General features: G+C 49.0%; 1 protein-coding gene across 6 annotated transcripts; it reads left to right on the forward strand.

The window, feature by feature from the left end:
* Positions 1-26,391, forward strand: Smpd4 (sphingomyelin phosphodiesterase 4). Of its 6 annotated transcripts, none has more exons than XR_015737245.1 (21): positions 220-361; positions 2,094-2,174; positions 4,838-4,924; positions 6,241-6,383; positions 6,465-6,540; positions 7,012-7,120; positions 7,202-7,254; positions 7,375-7,526; positions 9,759-9,888; positions 13,529-13,600; positions 16,730-16,816; positions 19,959-20,104; positions 20,723-20,813; positions 21,232-21,332; positions 21,845-22,008; positions 22,471-22,667; positions 22,986-23,219; positions 23,333-23,464; positions 23,609-23,737; positions 23,906-24,945; positions 25,037-26,391. XR_015737245.1 is itself a non-coding variant. In XM_048452354.3 (20 exons), the coding sequence occupies exons 2-20, from the start codon at positions 2,136-2,138 to the stop codon at positions 24,233-24,235; spliced, it is 2,472 nt and encodes an 823-aa protein (XP_048308311.1). In that variant the 5' UTR covers positions 1-137; positions 2,094-2,135; the 3' UTR covers positions 24,236-26,391. The 6 variants fall into 6 exon arrangements, 4 of the variants coding, with proteins under 4 accessions (XP_048308311.1, XP_048308309.1, XP_048308310.1 ...); XR_015000224.2 differs by having other exon boundaries at positions 23,906-24,338; XM_048452354.3 differs by lacking the exon at positions 220-361 and adding an exon at positions 1-137 and having other exon boundaries at positions 23,906-26,391.
* Positions 26,392-26,824: the final 433 nt, after the last annotated feature.

Raw genomic sequence — 26,824 nt, forward strand, 5'->3', positions numbered from 1 at the left:
CTGATCTTCTTTGATTCCCGCCAAAACAAGGGGGCGTGGTTCCCGGCGCAGCTTGATGACGACATTTCGGCGCCGAGTGGCCGAATGGCGGCTTCCATCTTTTGAGAAGCTCGAGATTTGTGCGATCAGCACCGCAGGTGAGTGGCGGAAGCCGCGCGTGAGGCAGCCCCGCACCGTGCGGTTTCCTCGAGTCCCCGCCGAGGCCGGATGGATTCCTCCCTGAGCCGTGGGACTTCGGGGCTCCCGGCAGCTCCTCTTAATCGGGGCTGGCGGGAAGCGGAGGGCCCAGCTGCACCCTCACGCCACCTCCAGGGCCATGCCTTTCTGCCGCCTTTCTGCGTGGTCCTCACAACCAGTACCGGTAGGGGCTTGATGGACGCCTGATACGGGAGTTGAGGAAGGGAGGATTTGGAGTGAAAACTGAACCTTGGGCTTAGCTAGTGGTGTCGGTCGTAGAACTCGGTGTGGGTCCAGGTTCTCTACCTCCTGACTTTTCCGAGCCTCGATTTCCTCCTCTGTAATAGGGTAGTCTCGAAACTTTGCGATCAACAAATGGGGGCAGGCCGAAGTTTCTCATAGAGTAGCCAAAGTAGGGCTTGGCTGCGGCGCGATAATCTTGGCCCGAGAGCGTTGATTCTCAGTCGTGAGAAACCTCAAAGACAGAGTTGGAAGCAGCGCCTGAAGAAAGTGGATATTGAGGGGTCAAGTGAAGCGAACGCCTTTGGCACTGCCTGCGCAGTGGCACGGGGCGTGGCTGACAGGGTCTAAAATCAAGTGGGTGAGAGTCGCTGAAAAAGCCGTGGAAAGACCCACGTTTGACATCTCTGGCCCTCCCTTTCAGCTGCCTGCTTTCTGTGAGGAGAGAGTTACTTGTCTCCTCCAGAGCTCTGTCCTTATCAAATACTCCACAGTTTTGTGCTGTCCTGATCGTTTTGGAGTAGTTTGTAATTTTGGTCAGGACTGTGACATTTTAAGTTTTCCTTAATACTAAAACCGATAGTTTAAGAATTGGAAAAACCTGGGAAGTGATTGTCTTGCCAAATGGCATAGATTGGTGGTCTCCTCAAAACCGCAGCTTCCTCCTGCTCCTGCTGCTCAACTTCTCTCCTCACAGACTGCCAGCTGCCACCTTGCCATCTTTACTCCTATAGTGGGCAGAGTGTGGGGAAAAGGCCTCACTAGTCCGTCAGAATGCAGGTTTCTTCTCTGTTCTTTTTGACTATGATTACTTAGTGTTTCTGACTGCAGTGGACAGGGAGATAGGAAGCTGCAGAGGTATTCCTAATTTTTGGTGACCATTTCAAAGGCTTCCTTCCTAGAACTTGCTCTTCATTTGTAACAAAGACCTCGTTGTATGCTTTGCCTTTCTGTTTCAAATAAGAGATTTGTAAGGAGTTTGCCTGAGTCTTGACTCTGCTGCTTACTGGTTGTGTGTCAAGAAAGTTTTGCTATGTTCTACCTGCTTCCTTATATGTGTCCGCCTCATGAGGTTATGTGAAGCTGGACTTTCTGTCCTTCCAAACTTAGCACCTTTTGCATTTGCTTTCTCTTAGTTACAAAGTCACAAGGCCAAGCCAACTTAAGTGAGGTATCTGCTTAGGATATTAGAGGGGCCAAACCGAGATCTGCTCTGATTTGCTGGCTTGGGGGAGAAATGTGCTTCCAAGCTTTCTCAAGTGCCTCTCAGAATCCAGTTCCTTTGAGATCTTGACTTCTAACTGAACTCTGCTTTGTGTCCACTGACATTGTACTTCAGTTGGTTCTTCAAACTCTCTTTACAATAGTGATTAGAGGGGTGTTTGAATAGCCAAGCAAGAACAATCTTGGGGGATGTTCTGCCTGTCACTGTAATTAGATAAGGAAACAAATGGAAGGCTCTTAAAGCCGATCCAGGCATCTAGCAAGTGCTGTATAAGCCCAACCAAGCAGTGGCCACCTCCGAAGCTGTGGTCTGTATGAGCGTTGCATTTTAGAAATCAAAAGAACATGTAGTGTGATTTGTGACAAGTTCGGCACCTGCTCTCCTGGGCACTGTGAAATTGTCTAATCTGTTGTGTAGAAGATGCAGAGGTTTTGTCTTTGCTTTTCCACAGTGGTTCCCTAGCACGGCCGTTGCTGACTTCCCACAGGCTGCTATGGCATTCCCTCACCTTCAACAGCCCAGCTTTCTCCTGGTAAGTAGCTTTCTCCAGCTACCTTTGAGAGAGTTGCTGGGGTTGGTTCTATAGCAGAGGGACTTAGGACTTCTTTCTTCTGATTTGAAGGACTCATTTTTAGGGGATAAAGAATCTTGCTATAGAGCCCTGCTGCCCTCTGTTTGTTTTTTGAGATGGAATCTCTTTATGTAACTCTGACTGTTATGGAAATTGCTGTGTAGACCAGATTGACTGAGCTCACAGAGATTCGACTGCGTCTGCCTCATGAGTGCTGGGATTAAAGGCGTGTACTACCATACCTGGCAGTGCAGGCCTCTTGGAAGTCTAGTCCATCCTGCCTTACTTAGTTCACCAAGTGCTGGGATTATTGTGGGCATGTCCCACCGTATTCAGCTGATTTGAAAATCTCTCTACTAGATTTTTTTTTTTAAATAGGAAACACTACCAAAATCAGTATTAAAATACTTGGTATGCCTTCACTTAGTTCAGGATATTACATGCATTCAGTCTCTGAACTCCAGTTTTCTCATTCACCAAGTTAGTTGGTTCAGCCAGTTCTAGGGAGGCCGAGACTGAAAGGTCGTAAAGAGTTTGAGACTCATTGTCCCCTCTTGGTGCCCGCGCCGCCTTCCCTCTCTCCCGTTCCCTTTCTCTGTCTCTCTCCTCTTCTTCTTTTTCTTTACCTACCCCCCCTATAAGTAATAAATATCCAATTCTATTCTGAAAAAAAAAAGAGTTTGAGGCAGCCTGGGCTACATAGTGAGTTCCATGTCAGCCACAGCTACGCAATGAAAAATCATCTGAAAACAAAAACAAAACAAGCGTTGATTCAAATGTTATTTTCCTTAGTTTGCAGAGTGAGAATATATATTCGAGTGGTCATGATGCATAAGCTCTATGTATATGTAAGGTGTTCTAATAATTACTATCAGTGAAAGATAGATGGACACTACTACCTGTTAGGGGTTTATTTATTAGAATATGAAGCTAGGAAAGCAGAATGTGAGACAGATAATGAGTGGGGAAGGTTCTTCACTTCAGTTTCGAGAAGGTATGTTTTATGAAAAATTTTTTTCCTTTTGAGACAGGATTTCTCTGTTCTCTGTGTAGCCTTGGCTGTCCTGTAACTCATTTTGTAGACCAGGCTGCCCTCAAACTCAGAGATCCACCTGCCTCTGCCTCTGGAGTGCTGGGATTCAAGGCGTGAGCTACCATACCTGGATTTTTTTTTTCCTTAAAAATAAAAAAAACAACAATATTCTTCCTGCTGGGCAGGTGGTGGCGCTCACCTTGAATTCGAGCATCCAGGAGGCAGAGGCAGGCAGATCTCTGTGAGTTTCAGGCCAGCCTACTCTACAGTGCGAGTTCCAGGACAGCCAGGGCTGTTACATGGAAAAACCTTGTCTCAAAAAAAGCAAAGAAAAGGAAAAAAAAGTAGTATTATTTCTTAGTGTAGACTTTGGAGCCAGCTGGCTTGGCCCATGACCATAACAGTCAGATTTACCTCTCTGAGACAGGCCCCATGCAGTCCCTTCTTGTTTGGAGGTGGTCAGGACATTAGATAGCCTGGGTTCGAGCCTGCTTGTTGAAAGTCTAGCACCTCCTGATTTTAGTCTGTTTACCCAGAGGCCACTTCTCCGTGGAGTCAGTGTGTTTTCCCATGTCCCGTGACCTCAGTAGATCTCCATGGAGTCAGTGTGTTGTCCCCACAGCCCTTGATCTCATAGATCTCCATGGAGTCAGTGTGTTGTTCCCATATCTCGTGACCTCATAGATCTCCATGGAGTCAGTGTGTTGTCCCCATATCCCATGACCTCATAGATCTCCATGGAGTCGGTGTGTTGTCCCCATATCCTGTGACCTCAGTAGATCTCCTTGGCTTCTGTCCTGAGTGTTTCATTGACTTATTTGTTGTCTTAATGAATATTGAATTGGCAGAGGCCATCTGTAGTTCCAAATTACTTTAATTTTTTTTTTTAGTTTATAATATAATTATATCATTGCCTTCTTTTTTTAAGGTGGTGACTTCAGTAAGTTGTTATCCACTGGTTAAGAGAAAACAGGTGGCTGGGTGGTGGTGCACGCCTTTAATCCTAGCACTCAGGAGGCAGAGGCAGGCAGATCTTTGTGAGTTCAAGGACAGCCTGGCCTATAGCTTGAGTTCCAGGACAGCCAGGGCCCCACGAGAAACCTTGCCTTAAAAAAACCAAAAGGAGAGAGAGAGTGGGGGGTGGGGAGGAGAAGGAGGGGGAAGAGAGGGAGAGAGAAAGATAGAAGTGTTCTGTTCTCTGCTTTTATTGGCCATTCTGACTGATGATCACAGGTGCAATCATGGGTGGTTGAGGAGGTGGAAAGTTTGCATCTCCTGTGTATCACCCATACAGTAGGAGTCCTGTCCTCACTGTAGGACTAATCCTAATGCTGACCGCCTACTTGTGGGCCAGTGGGAGTTAGTTTCCTTTTGATAATGCTCTCTGAAGTAATAGGCTGCCTGAGGGAGCACCTGAGAATCTCTGGTCTAAAGGTGGTAGAATTATAGTGTCTTTCTTCTAGAAGCTCGCTGTGGCCCTTGATACATGCAGCCCTGATGCGTCAAGTGCTGGAACCAATGCTTGTGTTTCCCTTTTGATTAGACACAAACTGTAGCAAGTCTGTTTACGATTGCTCCCATTGTCTTCTAGGCGAGCCTGAAAGCCGATTCTGTGAATAAGCCCTTTGCACAGCGTTGCCAAGACTTGGTGAAAGTCATTGAAGATTTTCCAGCCAAGGTACAGCTTTTCCTGCAGGTCCCTTTGGGTGTCTCCTTAATGTGTCTATAGTGGGTAGAAGCCAGAAATGCTAGAAACATCCTACAGTACACAGGACAGCTCCCTGCAACGAGAGTATCCAGCCTAAAGCCTGGCATAGTAATGCACACTGTAGTCCTGGCACTTGGAAGGCTGGAGGATCAGGAGTTCAAGGACAGGCTACACAGCAAGTTCATGGCCCACCTTGGTTGCATGAGACTCTGTCTCAAAAACAACAAAGTATCTAGTCCCAAATAAGCATGGTACTAAGATTGAGAACATCTGATATAAATGCTTTGAGAATGTGTATTTAATACACACTTGAAATTGTTGAGCCCAAGAAGTTGGCCTGGGTAACAAATTAATACTGTTGTTATGTTTCAGTGATTTGATTTTTGTTTTTTTAAAGAAAAGTATTTCTTTCATTTTTAGTAGATGTGTGTTAAGATCAGAAGGGTTTTAGGGACTGGTGTTTATGTATGTGGAGGTATACGTGTTTGTGTATGTGTGCAGGTTCTTATAGGTATGTGTGCAACCTCGGGTATTGTTCCTCAGCCGCTGTCCACCTTGTCTGGGACCTGGGCCTTGCTGTTTAGGCTCAGTGGGCGGGTGGTCAGCAAGCCCCAGGGATTCTCCTGTGTAGCTCCTCAGCACTGGGATTATTAGCATATGCCACTACACTTCTATTTTTGTGTGCGTGCTGGGGATCAAACTCAGATCTTTAGGCTTGTGCAACACACCTTTTACTGACTAAGCGTTCTCTGTCCCCGTTAGAGTTTGTTTGTTGTTGTTGCCGTCCTACTACATAGCGAGACTCTGTCTCAAAACAAAGCTAAAACATTGGTGGAGAGGGTGAGAGAGGCCAGAGAGAGGGCTCAGTGCTTAAGAGCACTTGCTGCTCTTTCAGAGAAGCCCAGGTTCAGTCTCCAGCAACCATGCAGGCAGCTGTAACCATCTGTAACTCTGCCTCCAGGATATCTGACACCTGCTTCTGGACTCCACAGACACCTGCGCTCTTACACGCACACCCATGCACATATACACATAAATTTTAGAATAATAAAAATAAATCGTAAAGAATATTTCAGTCAAAGGCCTACTCAATTAACCCAAATCCAAGGTTGGGGTGTCACGTGACGCCAGTTGAAGAATTCGCAGCTACTCCTCCCTGCTGCAGCAGAGTCTGTGGTCTGGATGAGAGTGGCCTCAGGCACATAGTGTGGTACAAACTGGAACAGAAACGGATCAGCACTGGTCCTCAGTGAGCATGCCAGCTGCCTCACTGTGCACTATTTCAGGAATTGCATGCCATCTTCCCGTGGCTGGTGGAGAGCATCTTTGGTAGCCTGGATGGTGTCCTTGTTGGTTGGAATCTCCGATGCCTCCAGGGGCGTGTGAACCCTGTGGAGTTCAGCATAGCAATGGAATTTCTAGACCCAAGGTAGGTAGGTTTCCTGCTTGAGAAGGGCTGAGTACTTCCTCGTGTTAACAGGCCCCTTTCCTTTTTAAATTTTGTATCCAGTGGTCCCATGATGAAGTTGGTTTATAAGCTTCAAGCTGAAGACTATACCTTTGACTTTCCTGTCTCCTGCCTTCCTGTGAGTAAGCCATGGTAGTGATCAGCACTGGGGAGCGGAGTGCACAGACGGGTGACTGTTCTGTTAGTGGGCAGGGAGTGCCTCTCAGGGCCTCAGAGGTATCACAGCTTAGAAGTTCCGGGGGTGACATTTTTAAAAGCTCATCACACATTGCTGGTGGAGACTGCATCGTACTGTGGCCTGAGCAGCAGACAGGCCTGTGTGACTGCATTGCTCTGTTCTGAGTCTCCAGACCCTCAGGAAGGGTTACAGTGTGATGCTCAGGAGGTAGGACTCAAAAGACACCCAGTTCTTACCCTGGTGCGTGTGAAGCTTTCTGAGGATAAGAGGAAAATTGTAAAGCCAGCCCTGCCCAGAGGTCAGACCCTGTGCCTGTAAAGCGGGGTTTGTGTGCCTCAGCAGCTCCCCAGAGGCTGTAACAGCTGACGGTACTGTGCTGGTGGCTTCCCACCGACCTGCCTCTCTTTGCAGGGCCCTGTGAAGGCATCCATCCAGGAGAATGTCCTCCCCGACAGTCCTCTCTACCATAACAAGGTCCAGTTTCCTCCCACCGGAGGCATTGGCTTGAACCTGGCCCTCAGTATCCTTTGGTGACCCAAGGTGTGGGAGGTGTTGAAGGTGGCCCATTACCTCTACATTTGTCCCTTGACACTGTCATCAGATCCATTTGAATACTATATGTTCTTCTTTGCCCTGAGCCTCATCTCTCAAAAGGTACAGAAGGGATACCTCGGCATGTGGCTTGTGCAGACCCCACAGGGAAGGGCAGGGCGTGGCCATGGATGTCCTTGTAAGCCAGTGCTCACAGCACTAATAACAGTTTTGGTTTTCTAGCCAATGCCTATGTCCCTCCATGTTCGTACTTCAGACTGTGCCTATTTCATCCTGGTGGACAGGTACCTGTCGTGGTTCCTGCCCACTGAAGGCAGTGTGCCTCCACCACTCTCCTCCAGCCCAGGGGGGTCCAGCCCCTCACCAGCTCCCAGGTAAGGCTGCCTTGACTGTTAAGATCTGGTCCTTCTACTGGGAGTGGGGCCTCATTAATGACCTTGTCCAAGCATTGCCCTGTTAAGTATTGGTATCTCTGTCCAAGGCTCCCCAATCTTTCTGGGGTCCCATTCTCAACTTCCCTTGTCCTGACAAAGACAGGGGGTAAGACTTGTCTCTGACCTCATTGACAAGGCCTTGCCATAGAGTGGCCCTCACTGCAGATGAGGTCTGAGTTCTACCAAAGCAATGAGTAGAGTGGAGGGCAAAATGTTGTCTTGTCTTCAGAAGAGATGATCGTATAAGTCAGTGGGTCAGTGGGAGAGCCTGCACTGAGAAGCTTTTGTGCCAGACCACTTGCTAAGCCTGCTGCTGTACTGCGCATTTGGAAGTGGCTATGGCTGCAGTTTGAGAGTGGGTTGGGACCTCTCCAGCCGCTTTTTCTAAGGTTTTAATGGGCCCTTAGCCCTGAGCCTCTTGATCCTTCTCCTTGGAAACCTTTCTGCCCGAGCAGGAGCTGTCTGAGGTTCTCTGCTCCCTCCCCTCACTGCCTGCTCTAGGAGTCTGTAGGCAGACACTGATGCAGGCTCTGGTCCAGCCCATATCTGCTGGTATGTGCATGTCAGGCATACCTTCTTCTCAAACTCACTATGTGGGCAGATGCCCTCAAAGGTAGACGTGGGAGGTGAGGCTGTGGAGGTGGCAATGGCTAGTGACCTGACCCTGATCCCTGGTAGTTCTATAGCTGGGGAGGAGAACGTGGAGGTCTAGTAAATTCTTACCTTCTCCAAGGTGGAATTCAGGGGCTAAATGATTGCCTGAGCCTAGTTTGTTGCTTGCTTTAACTTTTCATTTTGAAGTAATATCACACTTAAAGAAAAGTTGCTAGAAATAACTTTCACAAGCTTTTTAACCTAGATTTCGAAATTATGACTGACACAGTTATGACTCTGTTTGTAAAGAATATATGGTTGTTTGTTTTATTTTGTCCAACCACTCACGCTGTGTAGCCTAGACTGCCTTCAAATTCATGATCCTCTTGTTTCCACCTCCTGAATATTGGGTTACAAATGTGCCATGCTTTCCTGGACCATTTGGTATTCCACTGTGTTTCCTAGAGGCCATCACATTCTTGATGGAGCATAGTGCATCTGTTCGTCTTGGGTGCTAATTTACTACCAGATTCCCTCATCAAATCTTGAGAGCCTGTTCACTACCAGCTACCCCAGCCATGTCTGCTGACTAGAGTCTGGTCCTTGCCAGCGGCTCATTGTGCAGTTAGTTGTCTTGGGTTTCTACTGCTGTGATGCAGACCATGAGCAGAGCAATGCAGGGAGGAAAGGGTCTATTTCATCTCTATCACTGAGGGAAGTCAGGGCATGAACTAAAGCGGAAGCCACCGAAGAATACTTTGTACTAACTTGCTCCTTGTTCAGCCTGCTTTCTAAAGCAGCTCAGGAGCACTTGTGCAGGGGTGGCACTGCCCCCCCCCTCTTTGGGCTGGGCCTCCTGTATCAGCTATTAAATACGAAGATACGCGACAGACTTGCTCCAGACAGTTTGATACCACGTTTTCAATTAAGTTTCCTCTTCCCAGATGACTGTAGCTTGTGTCAAGTTGACAAAATACTAACTGGGACAGAGGTCATCTCGGTAGCCCTTTGCCCCTCATTCCTCCTGTGCTTCCTGACTGTGGCAGAGGTTCCTGTGTGTTTGGCAAACTGGGTGTAGGTATTCCGTTCCTTGGGTATCTGCGCATGCCTAGGCCCGACTTGGGCTGAGCAAGCAGGAGTACCACAGTAGGAATACCAAGTTCTTCCCAGTGTCCTGTCAGATCTTTGTTGTCGCTGTGCTCCATTAGTGGTGATAGGTTCTTAGTCATTGTATTTAAGGTTGTTAGCCAGGTTTTTCTACTATAAATTCAAATCTATACTCTGTACCTGGATCAAGGACTTTGTGGATAAGAATGTCAAATCCTCATTTATTTTAGCATCTCCTGTTCTCAGTTACACAGTTATTAATAGAGCATATCATAAGTTGTGAATTTCTGATGTCATCCCTTTTTTTAGCATCCCATTTGCCAAGTAGACGGTTTATAGTAAAGGTGTTAAGTGTATCAGTATGGACCTTGTTGCACTGTGATTCAGTATGTTGTAGGTGACTATTGGTATCATTGATTTTGGTGTCAGTAGAAGTCTCTAACTTACTATTGTCTCTGTATCTCCTGTTAGGACCCCAGCCATGCCCTTTGCCTCCTATGGTCTCCACACTAGCCTCTTGAAGCGACACATCTCTCATCAGACATCTGTGAATGCAGACCCTGCATCCCATGAGATCTGGCGATCAGAAACTCTGCTCCAGGTAAAAACAAAGACAGCCAGTCCCTGCTTCTCTTTCAGGACAAACGGCTAGCTAACACCTTCCACCATGTGGGGCAGAATCCCAAAGACACCTAGTCAGCTGGAGTCTGAGTCTAGATGGCAGTTTGAAAGCAATGAAGAGAAGCTGGTGTACTCTTGTAAGCTAAGTGTCATAGACAGTATTTTCTGTCCCAGATTCCCTTATCCACAGTACTGTTTTCCTCACAAGGACATATTCATTCACCTGCCATCTAGTTTCCAGTGGATCCATCTGTGTATGTGTTCCATGTGCCCCACCTTGTTCCCTATGCTGAGTATTGGGTCCTGCTGCAGGCATTTCTGTGTGATGTTATATGATGAGGGCCCTCACAACCTCCATCTTGGTCAGCAGTGAGCTCTCAGCCATTGAGCAGGAGATGCAAGTGGAAGGGCAGAGTCCCTCAGGGGCTCGGTCAGTCCCTCAGGGCCCTGCCCTCTCCCATGTCCCAGTGTCTGGAGAAAATCAGCTTTTTCCAGGGCTGGATTCTGGGGCTCATGTGATTAACAGAGCAGCACTGGGAAGGCTGGAATTCAGTCCCCAACTGTGCACCCCTAGAATATGGGTGCTGTGCTTTTAGAAATCTCCTGCTTATTTTCAGAGTAGCCCCGGAAGGTCATTGTCATCAGTGTTCCCAGAGGGGTTTGTGTTGGAGCAGATGGCTCACGGGATGTGGGCTCTGTCCATCCGTGAGGACAGATGACAAAGACAAAGCTTACAGAAGAGGTGGACTCTGTTTCTTGAGCCAGAGCAGCAATTCTTTTTATTTTTTTATAAAAAAATTAATTGTAGGGAAGTATATATAACATGAATTTTAACATCTTTTCTGTTTAGTTTTTTGAGACACTTTCTATGTAATCCAGGCTTAGAACTTTATGTCCATGTACATATGCCTCTTAAGTACATATTAACCATTTTTAAGTAGTATTAAGTACATTTGATTGTTGTGCATGTGATACACTTTTTAAAAATGTATGCGTACATGTATTCATGTATGCATGCTTGTGCATGCGTTAGTGCATGTAGCATGCGCCTGTGGAATTTATGTGGATGCAGTTGCTCACACAGGCCAGGAGAGGGCATCAGATGCTCTAGAAAGGAGTTACAGGTGATTGTAAGTACCATGTGGGTGCTAGGAACTGAACCATTGCAATAATAGCAAGTACTCTTAACTGCTGAGCCTTTCCAAACTGCATAAATCTCTAATTTTGACTAATTTTTTGAGAATTCCATATATGCATACAGTATATTTGGATCACACTAATCCTCACTGCTCCTCCCAGATCCAATACCCCATTCCCTTACTTCTCCCAACTTCCCATGCTTGCTTTTCCTTCTTTCCTCTCCCTTCCTTTTTTGCTTTTGTAGCTCACTGAGTCCAGTCTGTGCTGCCCATGTACTCATGAGTATAGGACTTCCCCTGGAGTTCAGTCAACCTACAGGGAGCCACACCATCAAAGAACACCCCCCCCCCCCCCACACACACACACTCCCAGAAGTCATCAGTTTTTGGTAGCTCCTCAGTTAGAGCCAGGAGCATGTGAGTTTCTTCTTCCGTGCTAACCTTGTGTGGGCGACCCCAGCAGCTGTGAGCTTTTGAGTACAGTGGTCTTGTCTTGTCCAGACGACACTTGACTCCAGCTCTTCCTGACCTCTGGCTCTTATAATCCTTTAGCCCATATTCCACAATGCTCCCTTATGCATCCTTTGAGGGACGTGGTAAAACCACATTTTGTCTTGAAAAAGGAACTAACCTTTCATTGCTGTTCTCCGTATCCCTTTCCTCCTAGCTCCAGGAAATATTACTTTGCTTCTGTCTCTACTATCTGACTTCTCTAGGCACCTCACTTCTAGTGGATTTATCTAGATTATGTGGAATATTTTTGTGACTGATTTGCTTTATTTAGCGTAATGTTCTCAGGGTTCATTCTCGTAGCATGATCAGAATGTCTAACCTTTTACTGGACGTAGTGTCTCATCCTGGTAATCCCTGACTTAGATACCTGAGACAGAAGGATCTTAAGTTTAGAGACCTTGTCTCTAAAGCTTAAACAAAGTCTCTCATTTTTTTTAAATATTTATTTATTATGTATACAATATTCTGTCTGTGTGTGTGCACCTGCATGTCAGAAGAGGGCACCAGGCCTTATTACAGATGGTTGTGAGCCACCATGTGGTTGCCGGGAACTGAACTCAGGACCTTTGGAAGAGCAGGCAATGCTCTTAACCACTGAGCCATCTCTCCAGCCCCAAAGTCTCTCATTTTTAATGGTCAAGTAGTACTCTGTTAGATGGCTATATCCATTTATCTGTCTGTAGACACTTGGGTTATGTCTCCTTTTTAGCTAGCTATTGGGAATATTAGCCTGCTGTGAATGTTGATGTTCAGTTATCTACTTCTAGATTTATTTAGCTTTACTTTTATTTATCTGTATATGTATGGGTATGTATCATTCATTTAAGTACAAAGGTCAGAAGTTTTAGATCTGAACTGCTATGTAGGTACTGGGAACTGAACTAACCCTGGGTCCTCTGGAAGAGCAGCAAGTGCTCATAACCACTGAGCCATCTCTCCAGCCCCCTGCTTTTAGGTCTTTGGAATATAATGTACCTCGAAATAGCCTTGTGAGGCCACATGGTAGTTCTGCTTACTTTTTTCCGTTTTTTTTGTTTGTTTGTTTATTTGTTTTGTTTTGTTTTTCAAGACAGGGTTTCACTGTGTCACTCTGGTTATCCTGGAACTTGCTCTGTAGACCAGGCTGGCCTTGAACTCACAGAGATTTGTCTGCCTCTGCCTTGTGAGTGCTGGGATTAAAGGTGTGCGCCGCCACCACCCAGCCTGTTTTCTGTTTTATAGCCACTGCCCCCTTTCCTCTAAGTAGAGTATATGGGTTCCATTTTTTTCACATGGGAAATCAGTATTGTCTCTTATTTTGTGTTTTTTTTTTCTTTTTAATGTGTGTGAGTATTTTGCCTTCATGTGTGTGTACACCATGTTCAAGTTAGAAGACGGCAGCAGATCCTCTAGAACAGTAGTTACAGGTGTTGTAAACCATCGTGTGTGCTGGGAACTGAGTGGCTGCTGTAACTCAGTGGGTATGAAGTGTTGTCATTTTGGTTTATCTAATAATTAGCAATAGGTTGACTGTCTTTTAAGGTTTTATTGGCTTTTTGTCTATCCTATTTGGAGCATTGTCCTTTTGATACAGGGTTAAGTTTTTAAGTTTGTATATTCTACATAGAAATTCCTTCTCAGATAAGGGTTGGGAGGTCGTGAGTGTGTTCTCCTATTTTGTCGCTTGCTTTCACTCTGTAAAAGGGTCTTGTTTTTGATGATGTTCCTGTTGTCTTTTGTGTGTGTGTGTGTGTGTGTGACTTCAAAGCTTCTCCCTGTGTTTTCCTCTGAGTCTTGTAGTTTGGGCTCTTGTACATAGGCCAGCATTCCATTTTGCATTAATTCTTGTGTGTGGGATCAGGTGCTTCACAGCTTGCTTCTTTGGCATGTGGGCTGCCTGTTTCCAGCACCATTTGTTGGAAAGACTTCCTCACCATTAAATGGTATAATGACCTGTTGACAGTGTGATCAGTTAATGTCCTTTTGCAGGTTTTTGTTGAAATGTGGCTTCATCATTATTCCCTGGAAATGTACCAGAAAATGCAGTCCCCTCATGCCAAGGTATGTGTCTATGGTTATTAATCCATCTCCTGTCTCATGCCCTTGCTAGCCTGCTGTATCTTGTCAGCATGAGTCACTTGTGCCAGCTTTGATGGAGGGAAGCAGAAGCCCATTCATTGCTCACCCTTCACTTGGACACCGTACACAGTGATGACCTTTGAGCCTGAGGTCCTCGCTGTGCAGCTCTGCGTCTCTTCCCACCACTGGGACAGGCTCAGGTCTGATGCCATTTGTGATGTGTGGGCTCTGGGACCCTCCTGCATGTGGCCTAGCCTGCTCTTCCTCCTCTCCTCTTCCTTGGCCTTTCCCTTGCCTTCCTCCCTGGGTAGCACACTCATTTGCAGAGATGTGGAGGTGGCAGTGTCCCTGGAACCTCCTGATGTTGATGCCCCTTGAGCAGGTACTCTAGTGGGCTGGTCAGAGTAAAACAGTTCTGTTCAGTTAGTGAGTGGCCCGATGGGTCTTGAGAGTCACAGGCGGCGTCAACACACACTGCTGCTTGGTCTCCTTACCCTGTAGACTGATCTTGTCATGGCCAGGTGAACTCTTGAGCACTTCCCTTAAAATGAAGAGTGCATGGGTGATGGTGTTCCCATTGAGAAGTCCTGTAACTGACTTAGTAGGAGCCCTGGATACTGCTACCGCAGCATCGCTGTAGCCATTTAGTTCTCTGACTCCAGCATTCTGCCGTGTTGAAGACGGAGACTCTCCCACAACTTGCAAAGTGCAGAGCGCCTCCCCCCCCCCCCCCGCCCATGTCCATTCATAGCATCACATTGGGAAAGGAGGACAGGGAAAGGCTGAAGATCCTCCTAGACCTTGGGCACCACTGAGAGCCCACAACACCCTTCCTGATTCCAGCCAGACTTGCTCATGCTCTAGGCTGGCACATGGAAGGCTGGTACTGGGCTTCTCCAGGTTCCCAGGCCCCCAGCTGACTCAGCCTTGTCCACCTGGCTTGGCCTTGCTGAGGCAGACTTGCTTTGCTGCAGTGATTCCTGTCGCTCCTGCTGTCTTTCCAGTAAGTAGAAGCCACACCTGCTCTCAAGAGCCAACCAGAAAGGCCCTTCTAGGTTGTTCCCTCTGACGAGTTTATCTTCTGTGGTCAGAGGGAAGGGTCAGTGGGTTGTCTCTGTGTGGAAGAGGACTTCCCTCTCTTCCCCACAGTTGTTTCCTCTTGGCCAGACCTTGGGTGGATGAGGTGTGCTGGGAAGGTTGGTGTTCCCTGGATGACTGTACTTTTCTGCCTTCTACTGAGACAGAACATAGAACCCAGCCAGAGGTTTCCAGTGGCTGGAAACCAGGCAAGGCAGCTGCAGAAGTTGCCCTCCTCTATAGCTCCGTCCTGTTACTGGGACCTGTACTGTACCTTCCAGAAATCCTTTCCAGTCCCCACCAAGCCTCCACTGCCACATGCAAAAAATTGGGCACCTGTGATTCCACTCAGGTCAGACTTGTCCAGAGTACGTGCTCACTCCCCGTGACTGGGGTCAGTGCTGGCTGTGGTCTTCAGGGGACCTGCCCTGTGTTCCTGCATGAAGGGGAGCCTGATTTCTCTCGGAGCACTGCAGTTGAGCCTGGGGTCTGGCACAAAGGAAGCCTGTGAGGAAGGGCCTTTGCTCCCTTTACTGGAGGCTCCATGGCAAGTCCATTCTTTCCTCTCCTGGTAGGGCATGGCCTTTGTGGGGCATGAGTGTGCTAGCATTGGAAATGCTTTAGCAGGCAGTGGTGCTGCAGGGAGGTGGGGTAGAGGGTGCTTGGGTGGGGCCAGGAGGCTTGCTGGCTTGGCTGTTACCTCTGCTGTCCTAGACTGCCCCAGCCTCTAGGAGGATGAGACTCTGTTGGATTTTGGGGGGGGGGTTCCTTCCCTTGGAAGCCCTGTGTGCCGAGAGACAAGAAGTAGAAAAGTCTGTCTCCCCAGTTTGAACTAGTAAGCACCCCTACCTTTAGCAGTTTCCAGTGTAGGGACAGAGAACAACCTGGTGGGCCGGGCCTGGGCCCATCTACTCAGATTGAAGAGAACCATCTCATGGAAGGATGTTTATGGTTTTAGATGTGTGAGAATTGGTTCTTTCACATACTCATCTACTGACTTGGTTAATAGATTCACTCTCCCCCTTTTCTGGTACTGGGGGTTGAACCTAGGCCTCACACATGTGTGGTATGCTTTCTACCACTGAGCTGTATTCTCAATTAATTTGTAAACTTCTCGTCAAGTCGACTCATGGAGTCCCTCAGTACTTCCTCACTCAATATCCAAGGGATGCCTCAGAGCCTGCTCCTCAGTATTCCTAGGTCTTTGCATCATTAATTCCCTTGTGTAAAATGCTCTTGCATATAACTGACCTGTCCTGCTTTTAAGGTTTTCCCTACATGTGCCTGTAATCTGGCACTCCAGAGGCTGAGACAGAAGAATTGCAAGTTCCACGCCCGGTCTCAAAACAAAATACCTCAAGATTACTTAATACTTCATGTGCATGTTTAGGACAGAGGCCTTTCTAAATTGGTCAGTTCCATGTGGATCCCATATATACAGAAGGCCAGTTGTACACCTCCACCCTGAAGTCCTTCTGTGCTTGGCCCAGAGGTTTCTTTTCTGAGCCTCGACATGGTATCAATAGCATGTCCCAGTGTCAGTGAGCTTTGGTGGGCTGTTACGTGTACACATTGTAACTACACGTCGTCATTTTAGGGTTAGTGGTGGGACAGTGTTATACTTCTGGAAAAACAGAATTGGGCATACCCCAGAGCTTCTGAGGCCTTCAGCCCCAGCAGCCCAAGACTTCCTGGTGATCTTATGAGGGCTGACCAGCTGTGTAGGAACCTTGTGAGGGCTGACAATGCATAGGGACCTTGTGAGGGCTCACCATGTGTAGGGATCTTGAGGGTTCATCTGTCTGAGCTGGGGTTTGCCTGCGGGAGTCCAGGGCTGCTGGGCAGTTTTTGGGTATTGCCACTGATGAACTTTTGTTCTTGTTTTTTGTTTTTTTCTCCTTTGTTCTTTCTCTTGGGCTCCTCATGTTTTCTCCCCTCTTCTCTGCCCCCATCCTATCCTACCCTTTCCCTTCCCCACCCTGTACGTCCTCTGATCTGCCTCTTCTTGGCCTTTCTCTGTTTGTTGTCTCTCAGTTGGAAGTTCTACACTACCGACTCAATGTCTCCAGCGCCCTCCACAGCCCTGCCCAACCCAGCCTCCAGGCCCTCCACGCCTATCAAGTACTGGCCTTTCCTTCCCTTCCCCTGCCCCAAGGTGGGCGCAAGAGTATGTGTTGGTAGAGTGTACAGTAAAGGGTCTCCCAGAAGTCTGGTGTGGTCCTTAAGAGGGAGTCCTGAGCAAAATGACACCCATGTATTTAGAGGCAGGCCCAATTCAGCCTTCAGCTTGACTTGCCCTTCAGGTTTGCCGGCTAACCAGGTTTCGGTGTATGGCCATGTGGCTGTGTGAGGCACACAGCCTGGAAGATTATGGAATCTTCCTCCTAAGCCCCTAGCCTGCAGGGCAGTCTCAACCTCTCAGGATTTGTGGGGGAGCCTTGCAGTGGTCTGACTTCCTCACTACACAGAGGACTTACGTGTGATGTGGCTCCTGCCCTGTTCAGGGGCATGTGGCTGAAGGATGTAGCTATATCACAAGAGAGTAGGAAAACATGGGGTCCTTCTGTTGAGCCCCAGCCACTTAGACTCATTCAGAGGCAAATGAGAGCAAGTGGTGCCCTCGTGGAGGTTGGTGCCTACTTAGGGAGAAATGACCAATATATAAGTGGACTTGAGGTCGGTAGAGTGAAGTTCAGACCTCAGGTATTTGGGGGAATGGAGGTGGCTGATTTGTGAGAAACCATGGCAATGCCGATATGTGCTCCCAAACAGGGCTGTGTCTGATTTACCCTGGGGAAGAACATTATAACAGCTGACACTGAATTGAACAAAGGTGAAAAAAACCAGGCTTGCCCACTGAGTGTTGCTGGCTTCACACAGTAAGTTGCTGCTTAGAAGCAGCAGCTAGTGAGGAGCTCCCATGGACGGACTGGGCAGTGAAGCAGCTTCCAGGGAAGACCCCATAGCAGTAACTGTGAAGATGAGCCCGAGGCTGGGCACAGTGGGAAATGCTATGGGCTGTGGGAGCACATCCTCCTGTCATTAGAAAGTACAGATGGCACTGGGGACACCTATAATGCCCCTCTAGCATGTGAGCGTCCCCCCAACCCCATAGGAGATGGCTGGGAAGGGTGCCCAGGGCTGGTCACCTACAACCTCATGAAAAGCCGGGTAAGATGGGGCAGTGCTTGCTGCTGGGGGAGATGGGGTGCGGCTCCTATGATGGTGCTGTTTGCTTTCTAAGCTGAGGGACCGAGTTGATGTCACTGCTCAGGGTGTCGGGCCAGGAGAGGAGCTGTATGGAGAGGGGATATATGAGTGGGAGCTATAGCCTGGCCTGACGGTTGTTAGTGTTGATTAGCCCTTGTGACTATTGTATGTTCAAGGCCAGCCTGGTCTATAAAGTGAGTTCAAGACAGCCAGGACTGTTACACAGAGAAATCTTGTGTCAAAAAATGAAAAACAAACAAACAAAAAATAGAAAATGGACTAGAACTCTGGTGAGCTGGTATGGTTTATTCCAGTTGTCCAATTGCATTTAACTTGTGTTAAACTTTTTTTTTTTTTCTCTTATCTCTTTTTGGTTTTTTTGAGACAGGGTTTCTCTGTAACAGTCCTGGCTGTCCTGGAACTTGCTTTGTGGAACAGGCTGGCCTCCAACTCACTGAGATCTGCCTACCTCTGCCTTCCAAATGCTGGGGTTAAAAGCGTGAGCCACCACTGCCCAGCCCATTTTCTATTACTAACAATGTCACAGCTGGTCAGTTATAAAGAACAAAAGGTTTTTGGTTTTGTTTTTACTTAATGCTTTACTTTAGTGCTGGCCGACGTCATGGCAGGGGACAAGAAGTGGTGTTGACCAAACTAGGTCAGCGCCTGTGAGGAGGAGGCAGGCAGGTGGCCACTCTGAGGCCAATCTGAGCCACTTGGTGTGACTGTCTCAAAAAGCTCAGGGCTGGCAGTATAGCTCAGTGGCTCAGATCTTGCAGAACCTGCTCAATGCCTGGGTTCTGCCTCCAAGAGGCCAGACTGCCTTTATGGCACTCGCTCTGGAGATGACCCACTAAGCCACTATGATATATATATGATAGGATTGACCCCTCCTGAGCTCAGAGCCCTGATCAGATGGTGATCTTCAGGGTCACCAGGCCCATCTTTAAATACCTGAATAGTGGGAATTAGGTTAGATTTCCTATTTTTAGAGGGTGTAGACTGTGTCTCGTCTGTTCTTCCTTGGAAGCAGGGAGTCCTTTGGCAAGACTTTGAAGTTCTAGATAACCAGAGGAGAACAGCCTTCCTTATAGCTAGTGTGGTGTGACCTGGGAGTGGGGCCTTTCTCTCCCCCTTCTTTCTTTTTGAAACAGTTTTATTATGTAGCCTTGGCTTGCCTGCCATGTAGGCTATGATAGCTTAGAACTTAGAACAGTCCCTCTGTCTCTGCCTCCAAATGGTGGGATTGTAGCCATTTGCCACCATGCCCAGCCATAGTGAAGGCATTTTAATGACACAGAGGCCTGAGTATGGTCTCCTGTGTGTCAGAGAGTCAGGCCGTTTGCCAGCCTTAGCTCCACAACTCATCAGGGCCCAAAGGATGCGGGGTAAGAGAGGGCCTGACTGGACTCACTCCTGCCTCCAGATGGCATCTCTATTCCTTGCCAAAAAAAACACCACCTATACTCAGATGCTCAACAGCCAGAGAGGCGGGGAGCCAATAAAAGGCCCCTTTTAGTCCAAAGATTGTGTTTACATTGTGTCTAAAGTTCACCTCACAAGCCTGAGAATTCTCTAGTCCTGGGGACTTTAGCTGACTGGCAGTGGGGGAAGTAACTCCTTGGCTTCCTCCAGTCTTGGGTCTTCATCTGACTGCCTAGGACAGGCAGCTGGGCGGGCCTGGGCTTGTGGCTGGAGAAGGAACTGGGAAGAAAAGACATACTCACTTGAGCAAGGTGAGCTTTCTGCACGTTAGGAGGCAGCCAGACAACCTTGGATCCAGAGCCTAGGTGGGCTAGTGGCCCACCCTGTGTTCACCATCTGGCTCAGCAGGAGGCAGGGCCCTGAGGCCCAGCACAGGCTGCAGTTGTCTGAGGGTGCATGGCCAGATATTGCCAAGGTGGGGTGTGAGGCCACGTGCCTCAGTGCTCTGGGCTGCTGTCAGTTCTGCTCAGGCAGCATGAGATGTCCTGCCTGGCCTGATGCTTGTCTCCTGTGGGGCTGCAGTAGGTGCTGTAGCTCTCGCCCAGCCTGACACCACACCCCTCCCTAGGAGTCCTTCACACCTACTGAGGAGCACGTGCTTGTGGTGCGCCTGCTGCTGAAGCACCTCCACGCCTTTGCCAACAGCCTGAAGCCAGACCAGGCTTCTCCGTCGACACACTCACATGCCACCAGCCCCCTGGAGGAGTTCAAACGGTGGGTGTAGGGTGTGATAGGGCTTCTAGGCCTTCGTTCCCCTTCTGTCTACTGTGACAGATACCTGCTGGCCTGTTTGAGGCCAGAGGGATGGCGGCTGCTGCTCTTAAAGCCTTCCCTGAGGATGAGGTTCTCATCCTTCCTAATGCTGCAACCCTTTAATACAGTCCTATTTGCTGTGCTGGCCCCCAGCCATAAAATTATTTGTTGCTACTTCATAACTGTAATTTTGCTACTGTTATGAATCATAATGTAAATATCTGATAGGCGACCCTAAAGGGGTCACGACCCACAGGTTGAGAACCACTGCTCTAGCTGCTCCCTGTGTAGTGGAAAGAGCTGCCTGGCCAGAGATCACAGCCTTGCTGTTCTGTCTTACCCCTTACCTCAGTCAGGAGACAGACTGGTGCCACAGTCTGACTTCAAAGACAACTTATATACTGTGTTCTTGACCTTTGGTTTCTTCTGGAGAACAGGACTAAAAACAGATTGTACCTCAGAGGAATGCTCAGTGTTCCCTACAGGCAGAACAGATTTATTCACAGGCCATGGCTGGCGCCTATGAGCAGCCACACACCTCTGGGCAAGTGACAGCGCATGACCCTCCTGTCTCCACAGGGCTGCAGTGCCACGGTTTGTCCAGCAGAAGCTATATGTCTTCTTACAGCACTGTTTTGGCCACTGGCCTCTGGATGCATCCTTCAGAGCGGTAAGCACTTATCCCCTGCCCTCATCCTCACTGTTGCCTCCTGGGCCATGAAGTTGGCAGCCTGTGGGGTGGGGGTCTGTCACCACGGGCCTTAGAGGTAAAGGCTTGCTGTTCTGTTGGCTTTGAGTACTGAGAGCCATACTCTGTTCCCACAGCCCTCAAAGGGACTTGCCCAAGGTACTTGAGTTCCTGCAGTGTGTTCTTGGGAGACTGTAGGAGGAGCTAATCACTTACTGGCATCTACATTGCAGTTGGAGAAAAGTCCAGAGCCCAGCAGGGCATTAGCCCTACAACTAGGGCATAGATCTTTCCATGGACTGTCTTCAGAGCCGGGTCTAGATCATCAAAGGATGTGTCTGAAAGTCAAGTGCTCTAGCCTACAACCACAGGCCTTCAGGGCACATGTGTCCCTTCTTAGGTCCTGGAGATGTGGCTGAGCTACCTGCAGCCGTGGAGGTATGCTCCCGAGAAGCAAGCTCAGAGCAGTGATGCCCAGCCACGGTCTGTGTCGGAGAAATGGTGAGCACCCCAGCCTACGGACCCAGTGATAGCACTGCCCTCTCGAGCGGAAGCTGCCTGGTGGACTGTGCTTCAGTCTCACAGAATGGGGACAGAGCATGACCTGGAGCCCCATCTCCTTGCTTTGGTGTATCCTGGCTCCATGGCTATCCCAGGGATCACCCTTACCAGCACCCCTTTATCTTATACTCCTTGGGGGGACGGGGGTCACTATGGCCTTTCCTCTCCTGGGTCCCAGTCTTGCTCTTCACATCCTGTTCCAGGAGACCTTGTGATGCCCATGGCCCTCTTGCGAAGGGTCATATGTTTGATGCTTAGTCACACCAGAGGACTGAAGTGTTGCACCCCTCTTCCCGCCTAATGCCTGTGACTCCTTTGTATGGTGGCAGCAGCTGGGGGTGTCAGGAAGGGTGAGCTGTAGGAAGTAAGGACCAGTGTGGCTCCTGCCTCCAATAAGAGGTCTACATCATAGTCTTACTCTGCCTGGTCCCCATCCTGCCTCTTGTCTGCAGGGCACCCTTCATCCAGGAAAACCTGCTCGTGTACACCAAACTGTTTGTGAGCTTCCTGAATCGTGCACTCCGCACAGACCTGGTCAGCCCCAAAAACGCACTCATGGTATTCCGAGTGGCTAAGGTCTTTGCCCAGCCCAACCTGACTGAGATGATCCAGAAAGGTGAGTCTTAGCCCTGGACCAGCCCCACCGAGCTAGGACGTCAGCTGCTGAGAGGCAGCACAGAGGAACAAAAGGATGCTGCATGACTCAAGGACTTTCACTTTGGCTTGGGGACTTTTGGGGCACATCAAAAGTTAGTAAACGCTCTGGGCTTGGTTGAATGTCCCATTCCCAGTGCTGGCAGCCAGGCAATGGCTGTACTGAGCTCAGAGAGATGGGCAGCCGAGCTCTGAACTGCTGCTGGTCTCTGCTGACGAGTGGACGGTGACAGGCACCAGCTGCTGCCGCTGACCTACTGGTCCACTGTTGGTGCAGCTGGGGCTCCCAAGCCTCGGAGCCTTTGACAACCCAAGTACGACCCCTGCTCAGCATTGCCACAGCTCTTCAGGAGCCTGAGAAAATGGTGTGGAATTCTACCAGGAGCTCCTGGGAAGCAGGTGCCAGACTCCTCTTGCTTTCTAGGAGAGCAGCTGTTCCTGGAGCCAGAGCTCATCATTCCCCACCGCCAGCATCGTCATTTCACAGTCACCAGCAGCTTCCTGTCACCATGGCCCCCAGTTGTGACAGATGCCTCATTCAAGGTGAAGAGCCATGTCTACAGTCTGGAGGGCCAAGACTGCAAATATACCCCAATGTTTGGTCCTGAAGTCCGGACCCTGGTGAGTTACCAAAGGTCCACGCTAATGTGAGGTCCCTGAAGTATTGAAGACTAGCTAAAGCGGGGAAGAAAGGAGAAAGGCTGGGTACTGAGTAGATGCTCCAAGTCCTTCCCTCCCCTCCCCTCCCATGCCTCCTCCCCTACCCAATAACGGGTAGTATTTTCTCATAATCAAGACTGTCTACACCATAAATGCCATTTTCCCTCTGGGTGGGCACTCTTCCTAGAGTTGGTTACCCAGGACCACCCTGCTTTAATGCAGTGACACCATCTTTGGTGGCCCCTTGAGCCATCTGCCATGCCTGTGCCTCCCTCGCAGGTCTTGCGCCTTGCTCAGCTCATCGCCCAGGCCAAGCAGACTGCCAAGTCCATCTCTGATCAGTGTGTGGAAAGCCCAGCTAGCCGTTCCTTCCTGTCATGGCTGGGTTTTGGCACCACAGACCCAAATAGCTGCTACCCCTGCAATGATCTGGATGAGATGGGTCAGGACAGTGTCCGCAAGACAGATGAGTACCTGGAGAAGGCCCTGGAGTACCTGCGCCAGATATTCCGAGTATGTCCTAACACAGCTCCCTCTGTGAGGGACTCACTCTAGTGGGGGTGAAGAGTTCGCCCCTTCCTTCCCTTTGAAATTCCCCCTGAAAGCAGAGACCTTCTCTCTGCTAGCTCAGTGAAGCCCAGCTGGCCCAACTCACGCTTGCCATGGGGAACGCACAGGATGAGAATGGGAAGCAGCAGCTACCAGATTGCATTGTGGGGGAAGAAGGACTCATCCTTACACCCCTGGGCCGCTATCAGGTAGGTCACCAACAGACTGCTACCACTTCTTTTACAAGGGGTGCATAATGGTCACATGATCTGTCCTTGACTTCCCCTACCCTCTTGCCCATGTTGTTTGCAAGGATGTATTTTTGGAACTTTTCTCACTGCCTGGGTTTCTAGATCATTAATGGTCTGCGAAGGTTTGAAATTGAGTACCAGGGGGACTTAGAGCTGCAGCCCATCCGGAGCTACGAAATCACCAGTCTGGTCCGAGCACTCTTCCGACTGTCCTCTGCCATCAACCGCAGAGTAAGTGAGCAGCTGGGGCGGCTGGGCTTCCAGAGAGCGCTCCTGCCCCAGGCAGCATCTTCCCCTTCACAGCCCTGCTTGATCCAAGTCTGGGTAGAGAGGGAGGCAGCCTGGAATGGAGCGTGCTCTGCTGTCCCCAACACTGCTGAGATCATGCTTGTTACTCAGTTTGCAGGCCAGATGGCAGCTCTGTGCTCCCGGAATGACTTCCTTGGCAGCTTCTGTCGTTATCACCTCACTGAGCCAGCCCTGAGCAACAGACATCTGCTGAGCCCTGTGGGGCGGAGGCAGGTGACCAGTCCTGCCCGGGGCCCCAGGCTCAGCCTGCGTTTCCTGGGCAGTTACCGGACGCTGCTCCTGCTCCTGATGGCTTTTTTTGTGGCCTCTCTGTTCTGTATTGGACCTCTGTCCTGCTCCTTGCTCCTGGTCCTAGGCTACCTCCTCTATGCCATAGCTATGACACTGCTCACCGAGCGGGGGAAGCTGCACCAGCTCTGACCTGCTGGCCATCTCTCCTGAGCAGACTTGTGGGAGTCGATACATGACCTGTTCCTGGGCCTGAGAGACCCTGGAAGGTTGCTTCAAAGCCAGGAATAGAGGGGTAGGTCATCTTCAGAGTTCTTGGGAGTGGTGTTCCTGCAAAGAGAGAGTTACTCAGAAGAACCTAAAGTAGGAAGGGAGAGTGTTCCAGGCTAGGAATGTAAGGGATGATGCCAGAAAGCTCAGGGGCCGTTCTGTAGGACAATCAGTGCTGGCCATGGGTCCTCACCTTCAGCCCACAAGTGACTAAGCTAGTAATGAAGGCCTTGGTAACCATTTTACTGTTTTGCTGTGCAGAACTCAGGAGCTAGTGTGCTTGCAGCAGGCTCTAAGCCTGAGCTCTGTGGGAACTGGTCCTGCCCAGGCCTCTCTGTGAGGTAGGCACAGTGCCACATGGCAGGCAAGCGTCGAAGATGGCCACTGGTCCTCAGCCACTTGGGGATGGAGTTGGGTCCTTCCAGCTTCTGTGGACACAGTGCAACAGTGTTGGATTCACCTGTAAAACCAAGGACTTCTAGGGAAGGTCACCTTTGTAGCACAAGGCCTCTGCGAAAGAAGGACACCTTGGCAGTTGAAGCCCAGGCGGCCAAGGCCCCATCGCCGTCCTGCAGGCGGCACAAGCAGCAGCGGTGTCTCCACGGTGCTTTTAGAGCAGGCCTTTGTTCTGGGTGTGTACAGCTGTTTTTAAAAAACAAAAGAAAACAAAACTTTTTTTTTTCAAGTTTTAACACTGGGCTTTGTATTTCAATGTAATTTCAGAATACATCATGGGACCCATGACCAAAAGTCAACCCAAAACATAACTGACCAAGGATCCGAATAAACCATTCTTCGGAGACTTTCACTGGGCTGAATCTTTAGCACATTCACCTGCATGAGGTCCCTGGGCACTCAGGAACCAGGGAGCAAGCTACTGGACACAGTAGCATCTCTATCTCGTCACACACAGTTTCTGTCTGGGTGTCCTGTTGCTTCCTTAGTGTGTTAGATTCACTTTAACTCTGGGCGCCTTGAGAACTGTGACCTTTCAGAGCTGCCTCCTGTCCCTCCAGAACAAGCATCACCTCTGGTTTCCAGAAGCTTTTTTAAATTTTAAAGAATGTTAATTCTATTTTATGGGAGGAAGTGTTGCTTGTGTGTGTGTGCATCACGTGCATTGCTGAAGGAGGCCAGAAGAGGTGTCGATGTGTGCTGGGGAACAAGCCCTGAGTCTTCTGCAGTGTCCGTATCCAATTGCTGAGTCATTTCTCCAGCCCCCAGAAGAGTCATGAGTGCTGGATCTATGCTAGCCAGCTCCAGGCCAGCATCTTCCCAGGAGGACAGGCCCCTTGTGGGGGCCATTTGAGTGTCCAGTGTCCCCAATTCCCCTGGTCAAAGCTTCTGAATGACTAACCCTTATCAATAACCCTGTCTATCAGTATTTTTCTTTTTGGGGGGCAGTGGGGTAGGAAAAGGGGGTTTGAGACAGTTTCTCTATGTAGTCTTGATTGTCCCAGAACCCCCTCAGTAGGCCAGGCTGGCTTCAGAACTCAGAGGTCTGCCTGCCTCTGCCTCCCAAGAGCTGAGATTAAAGGTGTGTGCCACCACTGTGCCCAGCATGACTATCAATATTTATGAGATGAGTCTTTTTAAATATTTTTTACTCTGACATTTATGTATGTATGTATATGTATATATAGACAATGTATTGCTCTTATCCACCCTGACTACCTCTCCATGTCCCCTGGAGTGGGGAAAGGGACGGAGTATGTGCATATGTGCCATGGTTTATGTATGGAGGGCAGAGGAAAAGCTGAAGGAATCGGCTTTCTTCTATCTCGTGGGTTTGAGGGATTGAATTCAGGCTTCCCATTAAGTTTCTCATCTGACATAGTAGCTTCAGTTATCTACTTGATACAGCTGGGAAAGGGAACTTGAGCTGAGGAGTTACATGGGGCACCTTTTCTAGGGGTGGTGCCATCCCTAGACGGGGACCTAGACAGCCCGGGAGCAAGCCCGTTAGCAGTGTTCCTTCCTTCATTGGTTTCTGCTTCAGGCTCCTGCCTTGAGTTCTTGTGTTGGCTTCTGCATGACAGACTATAACTTGTAAGCTAAAATAAACCCCTTCTTTCCTATTTTGTTTTTGGTCATGGTGTTTATCACAACAATAACTAGGTCACTCAACTAAATCATCTTCCTGGGTTTTGTTTGTTTGTTTTTTCTTTTTTTTTTTTCACTGTAACCTACGATGAAACTCCTAGGCTAGAATTATAGCTGTTAGCGTCCACTATCAGTTTGAAATGGGCTTTTTAAAATTTGTTTCTGTGTTTGTTTTGAAGCCAGGATTTCACTGTGTAGCTCTGGCTGGCCTGGAACTCACGATGTAGACCAGGAGAGCCTCAGAATCACAGATCTGCCTGCCTCTGCAGTGCTGAGATTGAAGATGTGCTGCCACACCTGCTTGGATCTTTTAACTTTTGCCGTGCAGAGGTTGGCCCTCTAGGGGCATGGGCATGGTAGACAGATGCCAAACAGAACCATTGAGAAGAGACGCTTACATAGCCTTCT

This window comes from Myodes glareolus, chromosome 2 (assembly GCF_982192425.1).
Source record: "Myodes glareolus chromosome 2, mMyoGla1.1, whole genome shotgun sequence".
In the NCBI taxonomy this organism is placed as follows: domain Eukaryota; kingdom Metazoa; phylum Chordata; class Mammalia; order Rodentia; family Cricetidae; genus Myodes; species Myodes glareolus.

Bases quoted from the DNA above. Each gene is read 5' to 3' on its own strand.
- Smpd4 (XM_048452352.3), top strand. From the start codon at position 317: ATGCCTTTCTGCCGCCTTTCTGCGTGGTCCTCACAACCAGTACCG. The intron at 6,541-7,011 runs GTGAGTAAGCCA...CTCTCTTTGCAG, and splicing joins TTCCTGTCTCCTGCCTTCCT to GGCCCTGTGAAGGCATCCAT. The intron at 20,105-20,722 runs GTGGGTGTAGGG...CTGTCTCCACAG, and splicing joins CCCCTGGAGGAGTTCAAACG to GGCTGCAGTGCCACGGTTTG.